The sequence below is a fragment of the Bombus huntii genome, chromosome 14 (assembly GCF_024542735.1).
Source record: "Bombus huntii isolate Logan2020A chromosome 14, iyBomHunt1.1, whole genome shotgun sequence".
NCBI classification, from domain to species: Eukaryota; Metazoa; Arthropoda; class Insecta; order Hymenoptera; family Apidae; genus Bombus; species Bombus huntii.
This window is the reverse complement of record NC_066251.1, coordinates 9,334,011-9,355,856: the sequence shown is the minus strand read 5'-3', so window position 1 is coordinate 9,355,856 and position 21,846 is coordinate 9,334,011. Positions and strand designations below refer to the sequence as shown.

Below are 21,846 nucleotides of genomic sequence, written 5' to 3'. Positions count from 1 at the left end.
TCAAACAACGAGCCCGGCCCTTTCAACTTGAGATTAAAAATCAACATCGATGACGAGAGCAGCGTTGAAACCAGAAACGATGTATCGGTTTGATGATTGCAATTAAACAAATGATATCGAAGGACTCATCGAAAGGATTTATTGCGTTCGATCGTGGAATTTCGAAAAGGTCGTTCGAGTTCCTACGCTCGCGCCAATTGCTTTCCAATAAAATTTATGCTCTCCGTGCCGAGATACACACGGAATCGAATACATCAAAACGCGTGGAAAATCAAATAAACTCGAGGCTCGCGTTGCGTTAAACAAACAAAAATGCGTCCAAGGATATAATAAATTTTATAAATCAAAGCGTCGTGGCTGGACAGGGCGATTGCGGTTCTTCAAATCCAACAACTTTTTCGCTGCTCCATTTCATTTTATTCGTTTCATTCGTTTCATCTATTCGAGCAAGGAAATTTTTCTTTAATTAAAATAATGACGCGAGGGTATTCTAAGATTACTGTGAATTATCAAATATACATTTTATAATGAACATTTCGTTCGATAAAAAAAGCAGTGGCGTATACGAAGTACATATCGCACGGAAATTGCAATAAAATTGAGAAACAAAAAGCTTTTCCTACCCATCCAAGATACACTAGGAAACTGCAAACTTTTGTAAAGTGTAAAACTTCTGAAGAAAACATCAATTTCCTTTGTGTAAACGTAGGACAAAAAACATCAGGCTTCCAAAGGATCACTCGGAAGAAGACTGCCAACAAATCGAATTAAAACGATACGAGCAAAACCAACGAAGCGCTTTTCGTGGCTCGAAGTATATCTGCGGGAATTTCGAAAAACAAGAGCGAAGAAAGAGAGAAAAGAATGGAGAAGATAAGAATTGTATCGCGTTCGAAGATCTGGAAGGAGTCCGATAGGTCGATTTGAATTTAATTAAGTCAAGGCAAGGCATAGGCAATTTGGCAAGATGCTCGCATTACAGAAGCTGGGCGTCGTTAATCGGATGAAGTCTGCGGTCTACGTAGGAGCAGCAGATATCGCGCGATACTATGAAATGTCTTGAGATCTCGCGGGGGTTCTTCCTTCTCTCCTTTTCACCCTATCCGGTTGAAACGGCCCTGTGCAACCTTCTACCTTCCACCCCAGCTCCCTTTTCGTCTTCCACGCAAGTATTTGACTTTCAAATGGCGCCTAGGTACAGCCGATATAGCACGTTATAACCAACCACTCCATTTCGAGAAGCAATTCCGCTAGCTGACGAATAGCCATTACCTCGGACTAACGATAACTCGATTCACGGCCGGAACACGCTGGATTTTTCCAGGCTAGAATTTCGTTTCCTTTGTCGGCTGGTATTCGATTCACGTGGCCGGTTATTCGAGACCGCGCTATGAGCCCACGAGTTCGCGATATTATTTTTCTTACCCATCTTTCACGTCACTGGGGATTCTAAGTTGATAGTGGCTCTTCGGTATATCGGAGAAAGCTTCAGGTTCTATATACGAAATGTCGCTTTTTCGAATGAAACTTTAAGCGCGAGTAATTTTCTAAAAACGTTTAACAAATAAATATCCAGGGGTACGCTATCGACATCGAATATGTCACAAGTAGGCAAATATTTAATCCAATCAGTTCTCTGCCGGGGAAAAATAATTCGACACGAAATAATTAAAGAGATTTTAAATTTCAATTAAACGGATTAATTTCGTTAGAGATTTGATACAGTCCAGTTCGCTGGAAGAATAAATAATCACTGTAATCGGTTCTGATTGATCAGTTACCGGAGAGGACTGCCATCTAAAGACAAGTATCCGAGAAAGATCGGATGATACATTAAGAGGTTGAATATCAAATCAAATCCTACACTGTTCGTTCGCCGTTGGTGACGTTTATATACAAACTGCAAAAAATTCCAAAAATTACACAACGATGAAAAATTACCGATCGATCTTTATGCAAACCAATTTTCCGCCAGCTTTGACAATAACACGAAAATCGGTTAAAAAACAAAAACCCGGGAAAAAACGGGCGAATCGTATGCGTGTTCTTTTCGCTTCCTTTCGTTCAAACAATTAACACCGCCATCCATATTTATACGCGCTGTAATTTTTCATTTTCGTACTCGGCACGATTTTTATCACCGCTTATAGCTTAATGAATATTCATAATATTCTGCGTATATGCGAGTATAGCCTGCAGAGTACGTAGAAGCGAAGAGAGGCAGCTCGTTTAATATTTATTCGCATTAAATGCATGATCGATGTCTGATCGGCGATTTCGAATTCATCAGTTACATTTCCTCGGAGCAATTTCGCGATGATTGTTGGTCCATATGACCGGTACGACCGGCGGTGCAATGTCTTTCGTTCTAGAAATTTTTCCAAGCAGGCCAACGCTTAGCGTATTTGTAATTTTGAAACGCGAATGTTCGCTGAAACGCTTCGTTTGCCAGCAGTTACACTGATACTCGGTAGCTTGCATCGTGAAATTCTCCGAACGAACGCAACAACACGCTTGGCACATTGTACGCGGGCGCGCGACATTAAGAGGCAGAGAATTGCCGTGCCTGTATGTATTTTCCATGTGTGTGCACGTATACGTGCATGGTGTGCGGAAACATGGAGGCAGAGAACACTTCGCAAAAGTGTATCAACGTTTCCGTGGCACGCATTTCAACCGCAAGCGACTGCACTTTCCGGAACAGCGGCCGGAATAAGAGAGATGCACGCGTAAAATTTGCACGTAAACAGGAAGCCTTCGCCGCGAATCGCTTTGTGCTCCTCTCTTCCCCGTGGATCGAGACGTTAAGAATTGTACAACTGGAATTGTAGGATATTCTTGCGTCGGATCAAACGAGCAGGAATGGAGCCGCGTGAAATTTTCCACGATAAGCGGAAGCTCTTTTCTATGGAGGATTTGTTGCCTGAATGTTTAAGCGATACGGGAAAGAAAAGAAAAAAACTGTTTCGTGGAACAGTGAAGGAAGTTTTATGCGATAGTTAACGTTGAAGAAATAGGAGTATCGTGGGCTTGGGCTGATTTTATGACAGACATGCACTTTTCATTTGCATCTTCTCACCTTCAGTTCAAATGTTTCAATGGTTATTTTAATAAATTTCAGAAATTATTTCCAATTTTCTTATCTGTATAATGAATTATTTACAGAAATATCAGATATCTAATTCGCCTCATGCCACTGATTTTACTAAGCTAACGATAGTCTATTTACCATGTTTCAACGCGATAGCAGGATAAGTCGATATACATATTCATCTCATAACAATCGCTGCATAAATCTTCGAAGAAAAAAAAAAAAAAACAATTGGGACAAGAATTCAATGAACACTCACCAAAACTTTCACCATGTATATTCTCCAGCTCTAAAGTCCAGCCCAGTCGAACGGGCAGCCAGGCAGCAGTTTAAAATTCCCACTGCAACGCGGCGTAAGTTCTCTCGCTGAAAGAAAAAAAGAGACAGTTCCACTTTTTTCTCCTTCATTCTCTGTACACCGGTTAATGGGAAACCGTCTGGTCGTGTTTGTCCGTGCAAATATTTTCGGACAACAGGGGGATGAAAGGGACAGCCCCGGCGCTGCTATTTACCATCGCGGAACGCTTCGAAAATTGGGTTATATAAATATCCTTCGGAGGTGTCGAGACCCGGAGGAGTTGTACTCCTGACGAAGAAAAGCAGGCCTCGCGTCTTTTCAATTCGAAACACGAATATACATGGCGCATAGTACATACACATATACACCATGGATAGAATCGTAATTAAGAATTCGAATTAAAGTCCCGCGACGCTCTCAATTATTCCGTGCATTCATCCATACCATCTCTAACGAAGCAGCAGGCAAAACCGCCTGTTGCCTGCCGCTATTGCTGGCAAGGTTAACGAAGCTCTGGCACGAGAAAGAACGAAAGGAATAAAGAGAGCAGCGGCCTATTGGACTCTCGTGACACGTGCTCTCGAGCTTACGTAACCTGGATCCTCGCCCTCTCTTTGCATCCAACAACCCTCTTGGAGCATTCTTTCTCTTTTGTCCCCGCCAGCGAGACCAGCTTATGTTTATAATTTCATGTTGACAGGCTATGAGATAATGAGACCACGTGTCGCAGATTCCACGACAACTTCCGTAGATAACTCCTATAGATGATAGTAATTTGTGACATTTCATGCGCTGTGTGTACCTTTCGTATAAATAAAACGAAATTTAGGGCACGACTATTGACTTCTTCGTTTGATGGTTTGATAAGCGGGATGGAGGAGAGAGGGCTCGAAGTTTTGTATTATTGATTGGGAAGAAATATTTACTTTTACTGGTGGATGAACGTTGCTGATTATGACAGATTGTTAATCGCACGATCACATTTAACTCGTGATTGGCAAGAAGAGATCTATTAGACTCCAGCGATATTTACTTTTGCGATAGTTTGGAAAATATTCGTCACAACGTATTGTTTCAGTGCTTTACAAACAATGTCTAACACCAACTAACCCTTCGCACTCGGCTGTCCCCTCTGAAGGGCATCGTAAATCTAGTGAACAACGCGGATTCCCCTTTAAGGAGACACAAAGATGGTCATTATATAGCACGAAATTACACAAGCTCAACATTTTTTTAAAAATATGTCTCCTTGAAGTTTTGCCTTCGCGTAACACGAAAAAAAAAGAAAAACAGAAAAGATATGAAAAATCTTCTTGTAACAGAAGGTAGCGATAAAGCGTCATTCTCCTCCCAGAAAGATGCATAATTTTCTTATTCTTTTATAATTTGTAAATCAGTGCCAAAACGAAAAGGCAGAAGTGAGAGTTACAATATAAGTAGCAGTGAAAATGAGTTAAATTTCGATGTATAAGCATTGATACGAAAGGGAACGAGAATAGAAGTAACGACATTGTCCCACCTAGAAAAAAGTGAATAAAACTTCGTTTTTCACGAAGAGTGCTCGAATTAGTGGCACGAGATCGAAAGAAGGTCACCGAGTGTAAAGGACTAATCGTATGAATTTAATACATATATAAGTTCAAGTAATTTTTCAACTAACTTAAGTACAACACAGAAGAACACTGTCATTCTTCTTTAATTATCTGTAAATTTCTGAATATTGTGTAAAATTCCGTGCACCCTGTCGTACCAATTATGGGGTAAGGAACGTAGCTTTTCGACGAATCACGTTTTGCGCACACACAACGCGAGGGTTGAACGGAGACTAAAGGCGAAATGGATAAAAGCGACGACTAGCAGGATAGTGTTTTGACAACAGATTCAAGGATCGTTTTGTTTCCGCTTCGTTGCTACGAATTTAAAATTTATGATTCTTTTATCCGGATGAACGTATAATGCACAATAAAATGTGATTCCTCAAAAGAAAATTTTCTGGAAACCTATATCTAAGATGATTTCAATTTTCTTAATTGTTTTCTCCGTTACTAGCTACCTTTTTACCATCGAAGTATTGTAACTTTAATAGTGAACCATTTTCTTATTACATTATATTTGATCACGTTATGCTGGAAATTACGAAAATGGCGGAGATTGAGATGAATCATTAGCCTAACCGTGTCGAGCATGTGGTTAAGACAGATTGATACGCCTAACTTTCGACCTATCGGATACCCATTATACACGATCGCTAGCAGAACCGTCATCAACCGCGATTAATCTACTGGCGATCACCAATTAAGTAACAAATGTTTATCGCAATTACCCAATCTCAGACGTTTAAGGAAAAAGTGTTTCACAGAACCAGTTGCGCAAATGAATCAATAGGTTAAAGAAGTGTTATAAAGGTAATAAGTAATTGCACTGAGATATCGACCAGACTCCTAAATATTTTACCATTCGCAGGTTTCCTTTTTATTTAATTAAACCGGATCACAAGGCACGCGATCGACAAATCCAGCGAGCTAAAAGGAAGACAACCAAACCAGGTTATACGTAGTATCAAACGTTACACGAAACAAGTGAAAAGCAAAACGACCAACGCTATAATTATCCCGCGTATATACACAGCATTATACGTTCAAACTCTCACCTTTCAAAAGAATTTCCCGGACGTTTGCTAGTTTGCTAGCTTCCCAACGTTCGCCGCTCGTTGATTAGAAATTACCCGGTTTACTCTCTGCTTTATTAATGCCGTAGACCTATCAAAGGCCAGATAATTGCATCGTTTTTCATTTCCTTCTCTTCTTTTTTCTTCGTCGCGTAGACCGCGTCGACAGTTCCTTGTCCGGTTACTAAACGAAGTATTCAATTAATGCGCGTAGTATTAACATAACATTGGCTGTGCTACGAGATACCTGGAATTTTATGCGCCCACAATGCACACGTAAAGGAGAGCGCACTAGGAAAACAGAGAAGGAGAACAAAGGAAAAAGAAGGAGGAAAAATTAAAAAAGTGCCGACTCTAGGATGCCGTTACGCTCTCCGTGTTCCACGGTGTTAGCATTTTTGAGTTAATTACTAACGTAGGAGAAAAGGAAATAAAAAAAGAAAAGAGAAAAATGAAAAAAAAAAGAAGCGGAAAATTGCAGAATTAGGCAGTACTACTGAGTGAACAACGAAAGTCTAGAGCTCTAACCTTTGTACCCTGCGCTCTAATGGGTGTACAGCCTCGGAATCGCGATACTTAACGAAATTCTAGTGTTTTCGCGTCGTACACGCGTGGCGAATGAAAATCCTGTAACCCTCTTGAGTCCATACCACGAAAGAGAGTCGCACAGAACGATTCGTTTTTCTCTGACAAAAACTAACCCACTCATCTGATCAGCTTTTCCCGTAATGGGCAAAGGTAAGCAGGTAAAATTTTCGCGACGCATCAAACGAAATTTTCGTATATCGTTGACGAATGGTTCTGATTCGGCAAAAAAATTCTGCATTTGAATAAAGCATCATGAATCTCGTCTATCGGAGCGAGTATTCAAGAAATTATCGAATAAAAATTATGATTTATGTTCAGGCGCCTAATTATGTCTTACGTAATGCATTTTGTAAATTTCAATTTCATAAGCACGCTCGCAAACGCCAACTAATTATAAAGCTTCCATTAAATTGAACATTAATTAATTAGTCGAATCAAAATAATTAATTACACTTTACGTTTCCTTCCGTAAGACACGGAACAAATGTTGCGTTGGAAATCCCAATGTTATATAGGAAACGAAATACACTATCACCGTACATTAGCGATACATTTAGAGATACCTAATCTTAGACGTGATAGTTATTATATGTCATTGTTCATCTTTACATTGGTATTATTTCCGACGTCTGTGATCGTAAACGTCAAATAAATCTTAATGAATCCAGCCATATGAAGCCACCGTATCGCGTAATCATTAATTTCTAAGGTGATTAGATGGACAGATGGAAAAAGTGAATAACACGTCGACGGTTTCGCTGTAATTTTAAACATATGCACCGTATTGGATTACATCCAGACCCGAGTTATAGTTGCACCGTGCGTTCGCTCGATTCGAAATAGAATGACTCATAGACAAAGACCTTGTTCTAATTCAAAAACGAAACACGGAAAAGCTACGGACCGTGTCGAGTCACACCGATTTTACGAGACACGTTACGCTCCCGGTTATTTCTGCACGGGCCAAATTTCAGGAAGGTGTTAAATACCGTGAGCAATAATGTAGAAAATCATCTACCACGGCGAAATACGATACTGCCTGCTTTTCTCCAAGTACGAATAATATTATCTGCCAAATAATAAAACGTTATGATAAATCGTAAAGAGTTATCGAAAGGAACGGCGCGTATATTATTTTATAAAACGTCAATTCCATCATGTCCATATAGATACGTCTCCTTTATATTTTTCTCGAGTTTCGCTGCGAACCTTCTAATCGAATGAAACTAAAAGAATCGTATAATCGAGACGGAAGACTCGCAAACGGATTCAAAGGAAGGAACGACGAAAGAAACCGGTATCGCTTCGCTCAGAGTCACCAAAATGACCGCAATAATCAAGGATCATGGTGTAATCGAGGATCATAAGTGGCAAGGGCAATTAGTATTCACGTACAGCTATCGTCAGCAGCCGGCAATTGCCATTCTAAAGAGCCGTTTTGTGACTTTATCTCTGACAATTGCGCTACGCCAGTTGAAACTAATTCGACGAAACCATAAGAACGGACGTTTGGCTACGTCTCGTGGTATTACGGGGCGCGTGCTGCACGCGGATCTCGACGAACAGCTGAGAAGAAACCCGAGAGTACGACGAAGCAAAGTCAGCGTTGCTGCCTGGAAATAGCTTTGGCAACGGCCCCGCCAACGTGCTGTCTTGGTCCATAAAATGGAAAATTACTAGCGTGTTGCTTTTCTACACACGCTTCTTGTCGCGCCTCGTTCCGCCTCTCATCCCGTACCGTGGCTGATATAGATCATACACTAACGATTTCTGCTCGACCTGTCGTTTAGCTCGTAATAACGAAACTTTGTCGAATTTGTTGCACCTTATCCGTGGCAGGAATCGTGCCTGTTGAGCTGTGTACACTGTGTACCTTGGTTCGTTGCTGGTTAATTCGTTGATACGTGATCTTTCGTTTTGGAAGGATAGAAATGTGTATTGGATTCTTGGTATTTTGTGTATTTCGTTCGTTAGTCAGTTTCTTGACAAACAGAAGGCTGGTAAAACGTTTGATTTTTCTAATATTACTGCAGTTCAAGAAATCAATTCTATCTAATCGAATAAGAAAACACTGTTCGATGTTCGCTCGTCTGACGATGGAGTGTATTAACAATCGAGATTGGTTGTATAAAATTATTGGCCAAGAGAGAGGAGATCCCTTTAATCAGATCCGATAATAATATTCAAAGAGGACGGTAAACTATTCACTATCCTCGATAAAATATTTCTTTAGTTTGCAGAGCGCTTTCTTCGAGTCTCGCTCGGCTCTTTCACCACGTTAATTTTCTACCATTTTAAACACGAACCAAAAGGAATTAATTAAATCAAAGATTCACAAAATTTGTTCTACTGCACAAACCTGGAGCACGGGTAAAGGGAAGGAAGGCGTTCCATCTCTACTCGAACATCGGGTCAAGATTTTAATCTGATAATTGTCACTTTCTGAGGAACTAAAGGCTGTACCCTGCGGACTGTCAAGTTCGCGTTAAAAATTTTCTCCCACTGTTTTGAGAACACTTTAACCCTTTGTAAAGTGGATCCGTATTATAATCATCGACAGTCCTTCTTTCTGCTTTGAAACGTTAATTGGAGAAAGTATATCAAACGAAGCAGATATTGGAATATAATTGTCTGTTCATTCCATTATCACAAATTCTCTTCCTTGTTAGAGAGATTTTTATCTATCTGCATTGAAAAAGGATTCCGGATAGATGCTATTTACACCGACACGCGTAAGGCATTCGACACTGTTAACAATTTCTGTACTCCTATCTAAACTTAACGCTCATGGTTTTCGTGCCAATCTTCTTTCTCGGCTTTCTAGCTTTTTAATTATTCGAATCGTAAACGTCAACCATCGTCTCTCTGAGGAAATTACTATCCGTTCTGGTGTACCTCGAGATCCTCATCTTGGCCTACTCTTTTTTATCTTGTTTATTCGCGACATTTCTGACATATTTTTATATATTAAGTCGTCCGAAAAGTTTCTTTCGTTTTATAAGAAAATAATGGATGCACAACATTTTCCGTTTTATATTATTTTATCGAATTACGTATGATCCATTTTCCTCTATCAAACTAAAGATCACAACGTTCGACAAATTAGGTTTCATGTTTGTATAAAGATGCGTTGTTGTAAAAGACGTATCTGTAAAAGAAAGATACTTTCTGGACGACCTAATAGTAAATCTCGCCTATACGCCGATGATCTTCAGAGTATGCGCTGAATTGTTACAAGTTGATCTTAACAGACCCACCTATTCAACTAATAAGTTAACGTTTGATATATAAAATATAGCATTGCTATAAGTATGATGTATAAACGCCATATTATCCGCTTTAGTCCTAAGAATAGTACCATTATATATACGTATTCTTTTAACAATATACTATTACTTTCAGTCAACAATATTCGCGATCTTGGTATTGTTTTCTCTGATATTCTGTCCTTTCAATCGCACTATATTACCATAACGAACTCTGCTCTTCGAACTCTCTAGAACTCTCGCTACCGTACTTCTGAACACTTTTCCACCGTTACCAACCTTTTATTGCTTTATACTCTCAGATATACGTATCTCAAGTCTGACCTAAACACAGTTCCATAATATAATGTCCCTATTTTAAAAATCATATCGCATCGATTGGAAGTGTGCAGCACAAATTTCTTAGATTTGTTTCATATTATACCGATTCGCTGTATTTACCTATTGCCATAATTATGATCTTATTATCGCACACTTTTCTCCGAATATTCTCCACATACCTAACTCTCATATTTCTGCGCGCTGCCTTTTTCCCATACTCTTTTTCCCATACTTTCTTCAGGTTCGAGACATACCGAACATTGTACGGTCAAAATAACTATTTTAATCAGATTTATTAATCTGTAAACCGTTTTTGCGATGTACTTGACTTCTTTGATAAATCCACTTCGTTATTTAGACGATCTTTTACCTCCGCGTGGTTCAACTTGTAATGTAAACTTAACTTTATGTTTTATGTTTGTACGATACTTGGCGCTGAATTTGCTAAGTCGTATTAGATTTTTTAACTTAACGTATTTAACTTCATTCTACGTTTATCATAGCTGTTAACGTTTTTCTGTCTAATCGTCAATTGTAATTTTTCTACTGTGTAACAAAGGGCGTTAAATCGTTGATATTGTAATAAATATTATTATTAGATACTTATTAATATTACTATTATTATAAATATTATTTTTCTATACGTAGCGATAGCATTTGCTTCTTAACACACTTGTGTAATATTTGTGTGCATATACGTGTGTACTAAAAAGGTACAACATATTGGATATCGAGTTACGACAAAGGGAATATTAGCTCTTTGTATTCTAAAAATTTGACTTAAAAGGCGTTTCAGAATAATTGGCACGTTATTTTCTATCGAGAGCCAGTGTCAGGAATGACGGGCTGATTTCTGATTTCAGTTGCGGTTAGATAAGGGATGCTATAAAGTTTAAGTACTTTTCATTTCCACTGCACAGAAACTGGAGCAGTTTCATTTCGGTAGAATCATGCAGTTGGGTGTCGTACGCTTGTATTGTATTGCGTGCTTCAACTAAAATAGAATACGTAATTATCTTTTTCGTTTGTTAAAGGTACAACAACACATCCCTCGAGGTGTGATGATTTTTCTGTCCGTAATTATTCCGAAAGGTTACAACACTTTTTAAATAAAATAGAAATACTAGGAATTTTATTCTTATGACTTCGTCGACTTTTCACCATTTCTACCTTTCATTCTTTCTCCGCCATTTATATGGCAAACGGCTAATTTAATTTTATCGAGAATAATATAGTAAGCTATAAAAAATCATCTCAATCATCCTCAAAAAAAAAAAAAAGAAAAATAAGCAAGGTTTCACTTTTATCTAGAAAATTGTTCCATCCCCTTAATCATGGAGAATTTGATTAAGTGGTTTGTTCTTGATAGATTACCCCGCATATACCGCCGCCGTGGCGACGACAATATCGCGGCAGCGCAAGGCCGCGTTGTGGTTCAAGTATCAATAAAAATTTGTCCTCGAGTATGATTAAATTTCGCGGAGAGCTAATGCGTCAAATCTAGCACCTAGCTGCAACGATGCATCCCTGGACGCTGCGCTGTACTAAATGTAATTCTAATTGCCAGTGACGCTGATAAGGATAATAAAATGACGCGAGACCAGAATTTCGAATGGAACCCGTAGAATTTCTGTACTGTTAACGTCACCGAATTTCGTACAAACTTTGAACGCAAAATGTAAAATGAACGATTAAAGTATCAAAGCTTTCACGCGATAGTGCGATCTTCTTCATGATATTATTCGCAAGGAAAACACGATAAAGTAAAAACTAAACTGGTGAATAAATAAAGTAACGACTCGAAGAAAGGAGAGTACACAGAAAGTTGTAACGAAACGGATAGCATCTATCCCCTTATCATTTACGAGATTACACATCCAACCTGTAGTATTATAATAATTTAATATTGTCAAACACAAATACGACCGAAAGAGAATTCGCACTTTCCTTCGTAAATTAATTGCAGGACGAAATTGTAATCGCTTCGCCATCCTAAATATACAATTCAAATGAATAATGTAATCTATGTTATTACCGGAAACACGATATGGATACTTCTCTCATTGCTTAATATCCTGAGTTTAACTGCGTTAAACAACTGTTGAAAAAAAGGCGTATTTCTAAAGCTGTACAAATGCGCCAGTTAATTACAAACTTCGCGGTAATTGTTACAACACAGCTCGTGTTCTCCGCGACAAGCACTTTTAATTAGCGGTGATTTCACGGGGAATTAGATAATGAAAATAAAACGTTAATAGCGTGCATTAATAACTCGAGAATGATTAAATCACCCGCGATAATAACGCGTCGAAATTCTCGCGTTCCGCGGCTACAGCAGCTACCATCGACCAGCGATTGTCATCGACACTGAAGAATAATAAAATACTGCGCCGTGTATTCCCGATCATTTTCGAAAATGACTAGAGAAAATTTGTCATCGCCTTTCGCCTTCTCTCTTCCTTTTTTTCAGTTCTAATCCATTCGATTTGTCCACTAATTCAAAAATCGTTTCCTGAAGAATGTATAAGAATACGAAGATAACCATAAGAGCGCTATATCTAATACTCTTATTAAGATTGAATACTCTTATTAAGACTTATTAAACTAGTCATTTTATTGATTTTATATCAAGTATAAAATTGCATTCTAAGAAAACCGATTCTATATTTAAAGCTTTTAGAATCTCATATCACATTTTAGATTCCGGATATATAATTATGGAAAACGGTTCGGCATTGCTTAATTTGTGAGTTCCAACTGTACAGAGAGAAGTGTGAAGTTGATCAAACGGTTATGCAATTGCATGTAACACGCGGGCAAGACACGAATAATACCGACTCGCTTCAATTCCAATTTTATATTCGACTCACAGAAATATCGATTACTGCGGCGAACTCTATAGAATTCGGTGTAACGTTATAAGGTTCCGTAACAATCAGTAATCAATCTCTTTCATCGAATAAACGAAACGTTGTTCAAGATTAAAGAAAGTTACCAAAACCACATTGAATAAATTAAGAAACATATCCAAAGTCCTCTATCGTCACACTTTTTTCTTCGCTCTTTAATCTCAAACGCTCGACCGTTCCACGCGCAACATCCTATCGCACGATACCTACCGCGTCAAGATTGTACGTCTTCTTTACCAATATCATCTATGAAACGATCTGAAAAGCCATGGAAAATTCACAACGAACGTGCAACTTCAAGTTGATCGTGACAGAGAGACGAAGACAGCTTGGAAACGTGGATGGCCAGTGTCGGTGGGACAATGTATCGCCTTTAATACCGCAATCTCCATGAAACCTGTACCGCATCGTAGTCGAACAAGAGCAACTGGTACTACCCGAAGCGTTCGCGGACGTGTGAAAATCGTAGAGCTCGGCCGTGGATCCGCTTTATTCGCCGGGGGAACTACGCGAAACTCGACACGTCAGTTGCGGATTCCGGCATGTGTCCCGTCGATTTATCTCACACACGTGGCTCAACTTTCGGTTCCGTGGCCAGGCTATGATTTCGGTTCTGTAGAGGGAAGTTTCGCGTGCGAAAACCCGAAGAACCGACGAAACTGCCAGTCGATCGCTGTTGCCCCGAGGATATACGCAACTGGACGAGACAGAGGGGCCACACGGCATCGTGCTTTTCCTAGCGAAGAACACTGGGAAAATATCGTCCGGTGTGGAAAACAAAGTGCGACGAACCGTTCGACACCGAGTTCGTTGCCGCGGCAGTGCGCTTTAACGCTCGCTTGGGAACCTCCCGATGTAATATGCAACGACGTGGATGGCGACGCGGCGCGGCCGCGTTCGACCGGAATGCAAACGCGTGCACGCGATAATCGACGCGGTTGTAATTGAATGCGTGGTGTAAATCGACCGATTGATGAATGAAATATGAGCCGTGATTGAAATATGCGGGATGGAGGAGGAGAGTTTCAGTAGTATTTGTCGATATTCACCGATTTCAGGGAGGAAATCTCCTTGTCGAGTGGCGTTGGATTTTCGATATTTTAAGCTCGCGACGAGATTCTCAGTTGAATCGCTTAGAAGATAGAATATTTCTAGGAACGATATAATGTACAGTAGTTTGATGGGAAAAGGGATGATTTCTACTGAGATTTTGTTTAAATACAGCAAAGATTAAACTACGTATGGAACTCTCGCGTTTGAAAATTAATGCAGCGTAATTGTAAGCGACTTTGTAGGAGTCTGTGAGGAATTATGTAGTTGGAATGAAGTTGAGTTCAAGTTAATTACAAGAGCCAGAGAACTCTCTGAAGTTTTCTTGAATTACGCTGTCTGTGCTCTCTAACTAATATCGTCAATATGTATTTCCAGTAATTAATTTATGAATTAAGAAGGAAGGAAAGGGAAAAATATATCGCACGGAGACGGCGATAAATTTGAGAGACTCGGTCTTTTCGTTACTATTTGAAACGCATACGAGGAGCAATTTTGACACGAAGTCCCACGAGTTACTAAAAAAACGTGCCGCAAGTTTAGTAACTTTGTAACTATATAACGCCATTTCGTATTATACTTTAGGAGCGTGCACCGAAGCTCCAGTAAATTTCAAACACAGCCAGATTCAGTGAGCAAAATCACGCGAATAGTCTAAGCAACGATGCTGATTTATTTGATAGCACTTTGAATGAGCCGTAGGTAACCAACGCCATAAAAAACAAAAAGTTTGCAATTCGAAAAACATTAACTGAGAACATAACGAAGATATTATGATGAGATGTAACGCTATTTTACTTAAACATTTGTTACTTTCACGTGAATTAATGTAAATCCTTGGAAGAGGAGAGATATTTAATAAGCTTGTTTCTTTGAAAAGTTATTTCATTCCTTAAAATTACCTCACATAGCTGGATACAAACAGACAAACATCTATTTCTAAGATGATAGTATGTAAAAAAAATGGAAAGAAAAATTGGAAAACGAATTTCATATACTCGGACTAGTTAACCTCGTAAGCATGATTTAATAAATTTCACTGATGCGGTAGCGGAGATATACGAGGCGAATAAACGAAACACTTCGTAAACGCAGGTGCAAATTCGTTATATTCACATGCAGATTATCTCGCGTGCCCATTGCCGGGCATCCGCGAAATTATGATATAAATGGAAATAACTCTGATTAATAGTTGGACTGGCAAAACGGTTAACGTGACCTAGAAGATATTATTAATGGTTACTTTTACAATAGATTCGGAATTGAATGCGACTAAAATGATGAGCTGATTTCGTTTGCGTCACGAGTTGTATAAATTATTCAGCGATCCCGATAAAATGCATTGTGATTCTCTACTTCTAGCGTCAAATGAGAATTCAACCCTACTCACTCAACCCGTTCTCGACCCTCCTACTTCCTGTTGAAATACATTTTCCCAAAACTTCCATCGTTACCATTGTTATCACTTTTCATACTACGAATTATACAGTTTCCATCAATCTCCCGAGTAACTGGAATTACTATACCTGTAATCGAAATTACGGAACAAACCGTGAATTTGCTGGTCCGGAAAGTACTGTATCCAACAAACTCATAAAACATTCGCTAATGAGCATATATTGTGTTATGGAAATAATATGGAGTTACGTGATTAGTATTACAGTTTTAAAAATCTGAAAGTAAAGAACAATTATTCAGTTCCATAGATTATTATGGGTGCAGGGTTATTTCATAAGATTGCAGTCTTCTATTTCTATTTCACTTATTAAAAAAAAGAAAAAAGAAAAGAAAGAAAAATTCTAAAGCGTCCGAAATCCATCGATAAGAAAGAATCCTATTCAGATTTCAAGTCGTGGCTGTGCCCCGAGCATTAATTAACGCGGATCACGTAGAACGCGGATCTTCGAGGGGGAAGAAGTCTCCGTTAACCCTAACAACCTGAATCCTATCGGTATCATTAAAAATAGCGATTTCAATTGAAATGCAAATTACGATTTTCTCCCGTGTTCCGGTCGATATTTGATCGCGGTCTTTTATGTTTTTTCTCGCATCCACAGACGAAATTGAGAAGGCGAAAACGACGGACAATACTTCTCGCGCATCTCTCACGAAAAAGGTATAAACTGTGCGGGTAACATACACGAGAAAATCCCGAGGGACTAATATAATTTGCCTCTGTATAAGACATCCCCTAATCCGTGTACTCGCGCGCTCGCACACGAGCTCACGTGCGATTCCAGGTTTTTCTTCTTTCGGAGAAACGCACTGAACGAAGGTTTGTTCCGCGCCGGGAAATTAGATTATGTCTCTGGGAGGTATAAGACGACGGAATAACCCGATAGACGACGTTAATTTTTGCCCAGGGAAGGACTCGACGAACGTCCGCCCTCAATTGACCAAGATAATTGTCCGCAGGGGGCTTGAACGGCGTTTGATGAAATTTATAGATTTCCTTTCTTTTTTCTTTTTCCTTTATGAGACGATCTCTTATTTTTACCGTTAGTTTATTTCTTTAATTTTCGAATGTATGATGTTTCCACTCCAGATGCTCTAAAATCAAAAGAAATTGTTTGACAAATTTATTTGAACATTCTGTCTCTTCGCGATCGCTTATGACGATAGAAAGAACACTACGAAAAATATCGAAATAATAGGAATTGTACCGTGTCCGTCCTTATAAGGTAAAACGGTATTTTATCGAAGATATTCGTTCCCTGTTGTTCCGCTATAAACAGACGTTCGAAAAAGAAGGAAAATATATATTCGGCAATCTCTCCTGGGAACCATAAGAATTGGCGTCTTCTAATTCGCGTGATCGCCTTCTGCGCACGCTGTTCCTTGAGAAATTCGTTCTATGGGTCTTTCAGAGCGCTGCAGCTTTTCAAAATTTCATCTCGAAAACAAACGGGACAATGCCCATGTCGGCGTCGTCGCAGTGATCCGACACAATGTATTATAAAATATTCGGAAAGCCGCAGTGTACATTTGACATTCACGGAAATCACGTGAAATTCGGCTAACATCTTTCTAATCTGTAGAGTGAAACATTTTCTCGCTTATTCATAGAGATAAAACGTTTCTCGAGTTCTCCACATTCATTCTGTTGACATTTTCCTTGGCGGATCGGTTTAATTCTAGACTCGATAACGTGGAATTCGTCGTATATAAAATATAAAAACGGCAGACAAAAATAATGACAAACATAATAGGTTTAAGAATAATAGAGGCGAAGCGATCGAAGTAAATTTAGCGAAGCTAATTAAATTATTAGATTTAATAATGTAGAAAACTTGAGAACACGTTTCTTATCAAGCCGTGTATCCAAACTTTTCACCGATGCTCCATTTAACAAGACCCTTTCAAAAAAATCAAATCTCGGTATCGTTTGACGTGTGACAAACTGAGTTCTTTATCGTTCGAGTTTCTGGCAGAAAGTCCAATTCGCGGACGGATGAGCCGGGCTTGAAGCGACAGACGTGGTATAAATTCGCGTAATTTTCTACGATGGGATTCCACGTGTCGACGTGGAAACGTAGCTTCCTTCTCTCATTTACTCCACCTATATCTGACTTGAAAGCCGTGTACACGTGTATGGAGAATAGTGTGAGCATCGGCGAAGATGAATGGAATGAAATATAGGAAAGCATTGCAAAGAAGAAGACGTAGAAGGATCTACAGGCCAAGATCCTGATTTGAAGCAACGAAATAGGAACCTGAAAAAAGCCTGGACCCTTAATTCGAAGTCGAATAATTATAAAGAGATGGTCTATAGTTGTAGTCGAATTACAGAAATAACAGGATTTCTAGATCCTTATTTGAAACTACTTGTCGATGCCTTCGCTGCGATGCAGTTTAAAGTAAAATATTTAAAACTTTTAAGAATGTCGACGAGGCAAGATTATTTTCAAAGCTATTTTTTCGCTCGATTGAAGTAAATAATAATCAAGCAAAGTGAGATGGGAAAAGGTTGTGCGTTACGTTGAATAACATACGATAAAAATGAAGCACATGTTTCTTCATGTTGAGTAGATGTTCGAGACGAAAGTGAGAAGAAAAGTGGGAATAAATAAATAAGTGCGTCATTCTCGATCTATTGCAATTACAAGTATAATATTAGCATTGGAATGTCTATTCGTGGAAATATTACACATTCTCACATCGACTTCTTTTCTGAGAGAAAATTGAAAGAAAGAAACGAGCGAACGTACAAATAAAACAGGAGACGGGAGAATACAGACGGATGAACATTGCTTGTTTACAGTGAAGTTACAAGCAATTTGCTGGTAATTTCACTGCATCGCGGCAAGTAGTATGAACCGCGCGAGATCAGACATGCTAATATTCCTTCAATTTACAGTTGCCGAGTATTAAGCTGTATTCTTGAGGGAACAAAGAGAAGGAAAAAGATACGGGAAAAATATCAGGCGTCATAAAGAATAAAGAAAACAGCGAAATATGAGGAAACAACAGATAAAGAAATTTATAACAGTCTAGAACAGCAAATTAGTAGTATACAGCTTCATAAGTCAGACGTTCTCCGACGGTTTCATCGCCGAAATCTTCTCGTACCCGTGTTACTTGGAAGTTACCATCATCGCCGGTATAAATTACTCGACAGAAAAGACGGGAAATACGTGCGGTAGAGCAAACCCTTCGAAAATCTGTCCAGTAAGATTCTATTATAATACGAATACAGTGTATTACCTAAATATATTTTTGATCTTTTTATAAAAATCGGTAGCAAATGCTACGAAAATTAACAAAGATGTATCACGATATAAGTCCGCGAAAAATTAAAAAAAAAAGATGCACAGGCATTCGCAGATCGAATCAATGGAAGTTTCTTATTTGCACAAAGAATTGATTTTGCTTAACGTACATAGGCATTCGCGGAGTCGCAATGGTCGGCCATCCATTTCCATACAAAGTCCGGAAATAAAGAAAAGAAGAGGTAAAAAAGGGGGAAAGAAAGAAACGAAGATCCATCTCGATTTCTCGCGTAGCAGAATCAATTGTGCAATCTTGCAGCGGCCGCGTCAAAATCGAAGAGATTCAACGAGCCAATACATTGGTAAGGACGCGCGGCAAAGCTAGTGAAACCAGGTCAAGCAACGAAACGAAACGAAACGCCCTCGAACACGAAAATCCGACGAATAAAAAAGGAAAACGAAAGAAGCTCAGCCAATAAAGCCCGAAAAAGGAACGACGGACCAATAAATTTTTCCTTCTTCCGTTGAAAAGGGAATATCGACGACAACGCTTGTCGTGGCGACGAAAGGGATGCCTGTCGCCGACGCGAAATGCGAAGAACAAAGGCGAGACACACGTGTATCCCCGACACCTGTACTATACAACTAGGAAACGAGGTTGCAGTGATGCGCGCATGCACCAAATCGTGGTCGACACAGTGACAATTACCGGTGGCAGCCAGCTAGCCTAGCCCCCCTTCTATCTCATACATTAAAGATGTCGCCGGTTCCCTGACAATACCTGCCAAGATTGCGTCATATGTTACCCCGTGAACAGAGGACGGGAGGGTGAGTCGTTGGAAACGAAGGAACGAGGGCGAAAGAGTATCTTGACGCAGTGGCTGGCCGGGCTGACGGAACGATTTGAATTTTGCATTAAACATCAATGCGTAAATTCCACCCCATGTTTGCCCCCCGCAATTTCACCTTTATTGGATATAACCGTGACCTGTGCCCGCCGACATTTCGACACCCTCCAGACGACCGAATAGGCGAATGCAGACCAAACTCCGTCAAATCGTGCCACTCAACCTACCCAAGCTGTATCGTTACCATCTCGTTTTCTTCCTTTTTCTCGTTTCGATCGATGATCGAAAGCAGGTCCAAGGTTCCTCGAATGGTTTCTCATAAAGGTCGTTCGAGAAATTTAAGGAATGGCTATAAGTGTTTTTTTTTTATTTCTGCGTCTGATGATATCGGTGACAGGATTTTTCTATAGATGGATAATGGAAGATTATTGTCATCTTATAATTATCGGGATTAATATCTGGGATGAAGGACACAACAGATCGAAAGGCAGCACGTCAGAGAGCTATTCAACATGGATACTGCATCGTGTGCTTATGGCATCTGAATCGCTATTCAGGGTGGAGGAACAACACGCTAGGAACAGGTCTAAGCCACAACAGCGTCAACGGCAAGAAATTTCCGCGAGATCGGATCTCTGGAATCTGTAATAATTACGTGAAATTTCCACAAATATATATTTTCGAGGAAATTATCCTTCGCCATGTTTCTTGAAAAACTAACATTTCTAGATTGTGTCACTTTCGAATGAAGACTGTGTAAGACGGCATACGTACGGCGATCCCATTATCTGGAATAATTTTCCGGACGATGTGTGAAGAATGTAAATTAAAACCGTAAAAGAAGGAACAGCAGTGGGAATAGCGTAACGGGAGTTCGTTTAATTTAAGTAATACGAGTTGAGTGAACGATACGACAGATAAAAGTAACAAGTCCACGTTGGCAAAGCTCCAATGCGGCATAACTGCGAGCGATATGCAATTTTACTCCGTTTGGTGCGCATCGGAGAGGCCTGTTAATTAGATCAGAATCTACGCGCGCGAACGAGAAAAATATGTGAATTAAATGAATGTCGAACGGCGCTAATTAAAATGGTTTTTGGAATTTAAGTGCGTCCTCGATGCGGCTGAATACATGGGAATTTATACGTTCAATCGCTTACGGACGGAAATAAAATTGTCCAATTAATGAATCCGCAAAGGTCTTCATTAAAATCGTATGATTGGTCGAAAAAATGTTTGTTCTATCTCTCATTCCTGTACGACAGTGGTATCGCGAAATCTTTCTGTAATTTCATATCGTGATTATACGTATAATACGTATGATTCAATTTCCTTTTAAAAAGCATCTTATTATGGAGGGAAATTCACGTTAATAAAATTCAGATTTATAGGTATGAGAGAAATTATTGAATCAAAAATTGTAATTATTCGTGGAAATCGTCGATGTTTCTCGATTGACGATTACAGTTGCGTTATGTTTCAATCAACGTAACTAATTTCAACCGCCAAGTGTTATAAAATATCGCCTTAATTTCTCAGGTGTGATCGATCGACCGTCAAGACGTAAGAATGCGTCGCGATTAGCACAACTGGCGAATTGCCCAGTCGCGTCTAATGCAACGCAAATCCTCTTAACGCTCTTCCTCGCGTTCTTTCTTTCTCCCCCTTTGTCTCCCACTCGACCGATCATTGTCACGCGTAGCGTATCGACGACGGATAGCGTTCATTTCCTTGAGAAGGAAATACGCGAACGAGTTAACCACGAACCTGCGATCATCCACCAAAGTATCATCCGTGCACGGTCACTCGATTATTAGATTGTTGCGTAACAAGTTTCGCTTTCGAAGTCTCATTTCGATCGCTTTAAATAAAGAATCCCAAAGTTTGAATTGATAAAATAAAATACAGGAAACACAGAAACGTGGTTAAAGGTATAAAGTAGGGTACATTGAAAACAATAAAAATCGACGCCAAGTATATTATTTATTTCTGAGGATTATTTATTTCAAAGAATATGAGATTCCTTTAAATAATTATATTTCTGGAGAGCACAGGAAAAATTGCTTTCTTGCGACGAAGGTGAAACAGCCATGAGACA

General features: G+C 39.4%; 1 protein-coding gene across 5 annotated transcripts in view; it reads right to left on the bottom strand.

Annotated features, from left to right (window-relative positions):
* LOC126873204 (uncharacterized) overlaps positions 1 to 21,846 on the bottom strand; it is a 246,174-nt gene that overhangs the window by 122,087 nt on the left and 102,241 nt on the right. For 3 of the 5 annotated variants that reach the window (XM_050633838.1, XM_050633835.1, XM_050633836.1), the window contains one exon: positions 3,351 to 3,457. The exons of 1 other annotated variant lie outside the window; for it this stretch is intronic. In XM_050633838.1, coding sequence (XP_050489795.1) covers positions 3,351 to 3,365 — 15 coding nt within the window. In that variant the 5' untranslated portion in view covers positions 3,366 to 3,457. Of the gene's footprint in view, positions 1 to 3,350; positions 3,458 to 6,039; positions 6,242 to 21,846 lie in introns of all 5 variants that reach the window. One more of the 5 variants, XM_050633837.1, reaches the window with a different exon arrangement.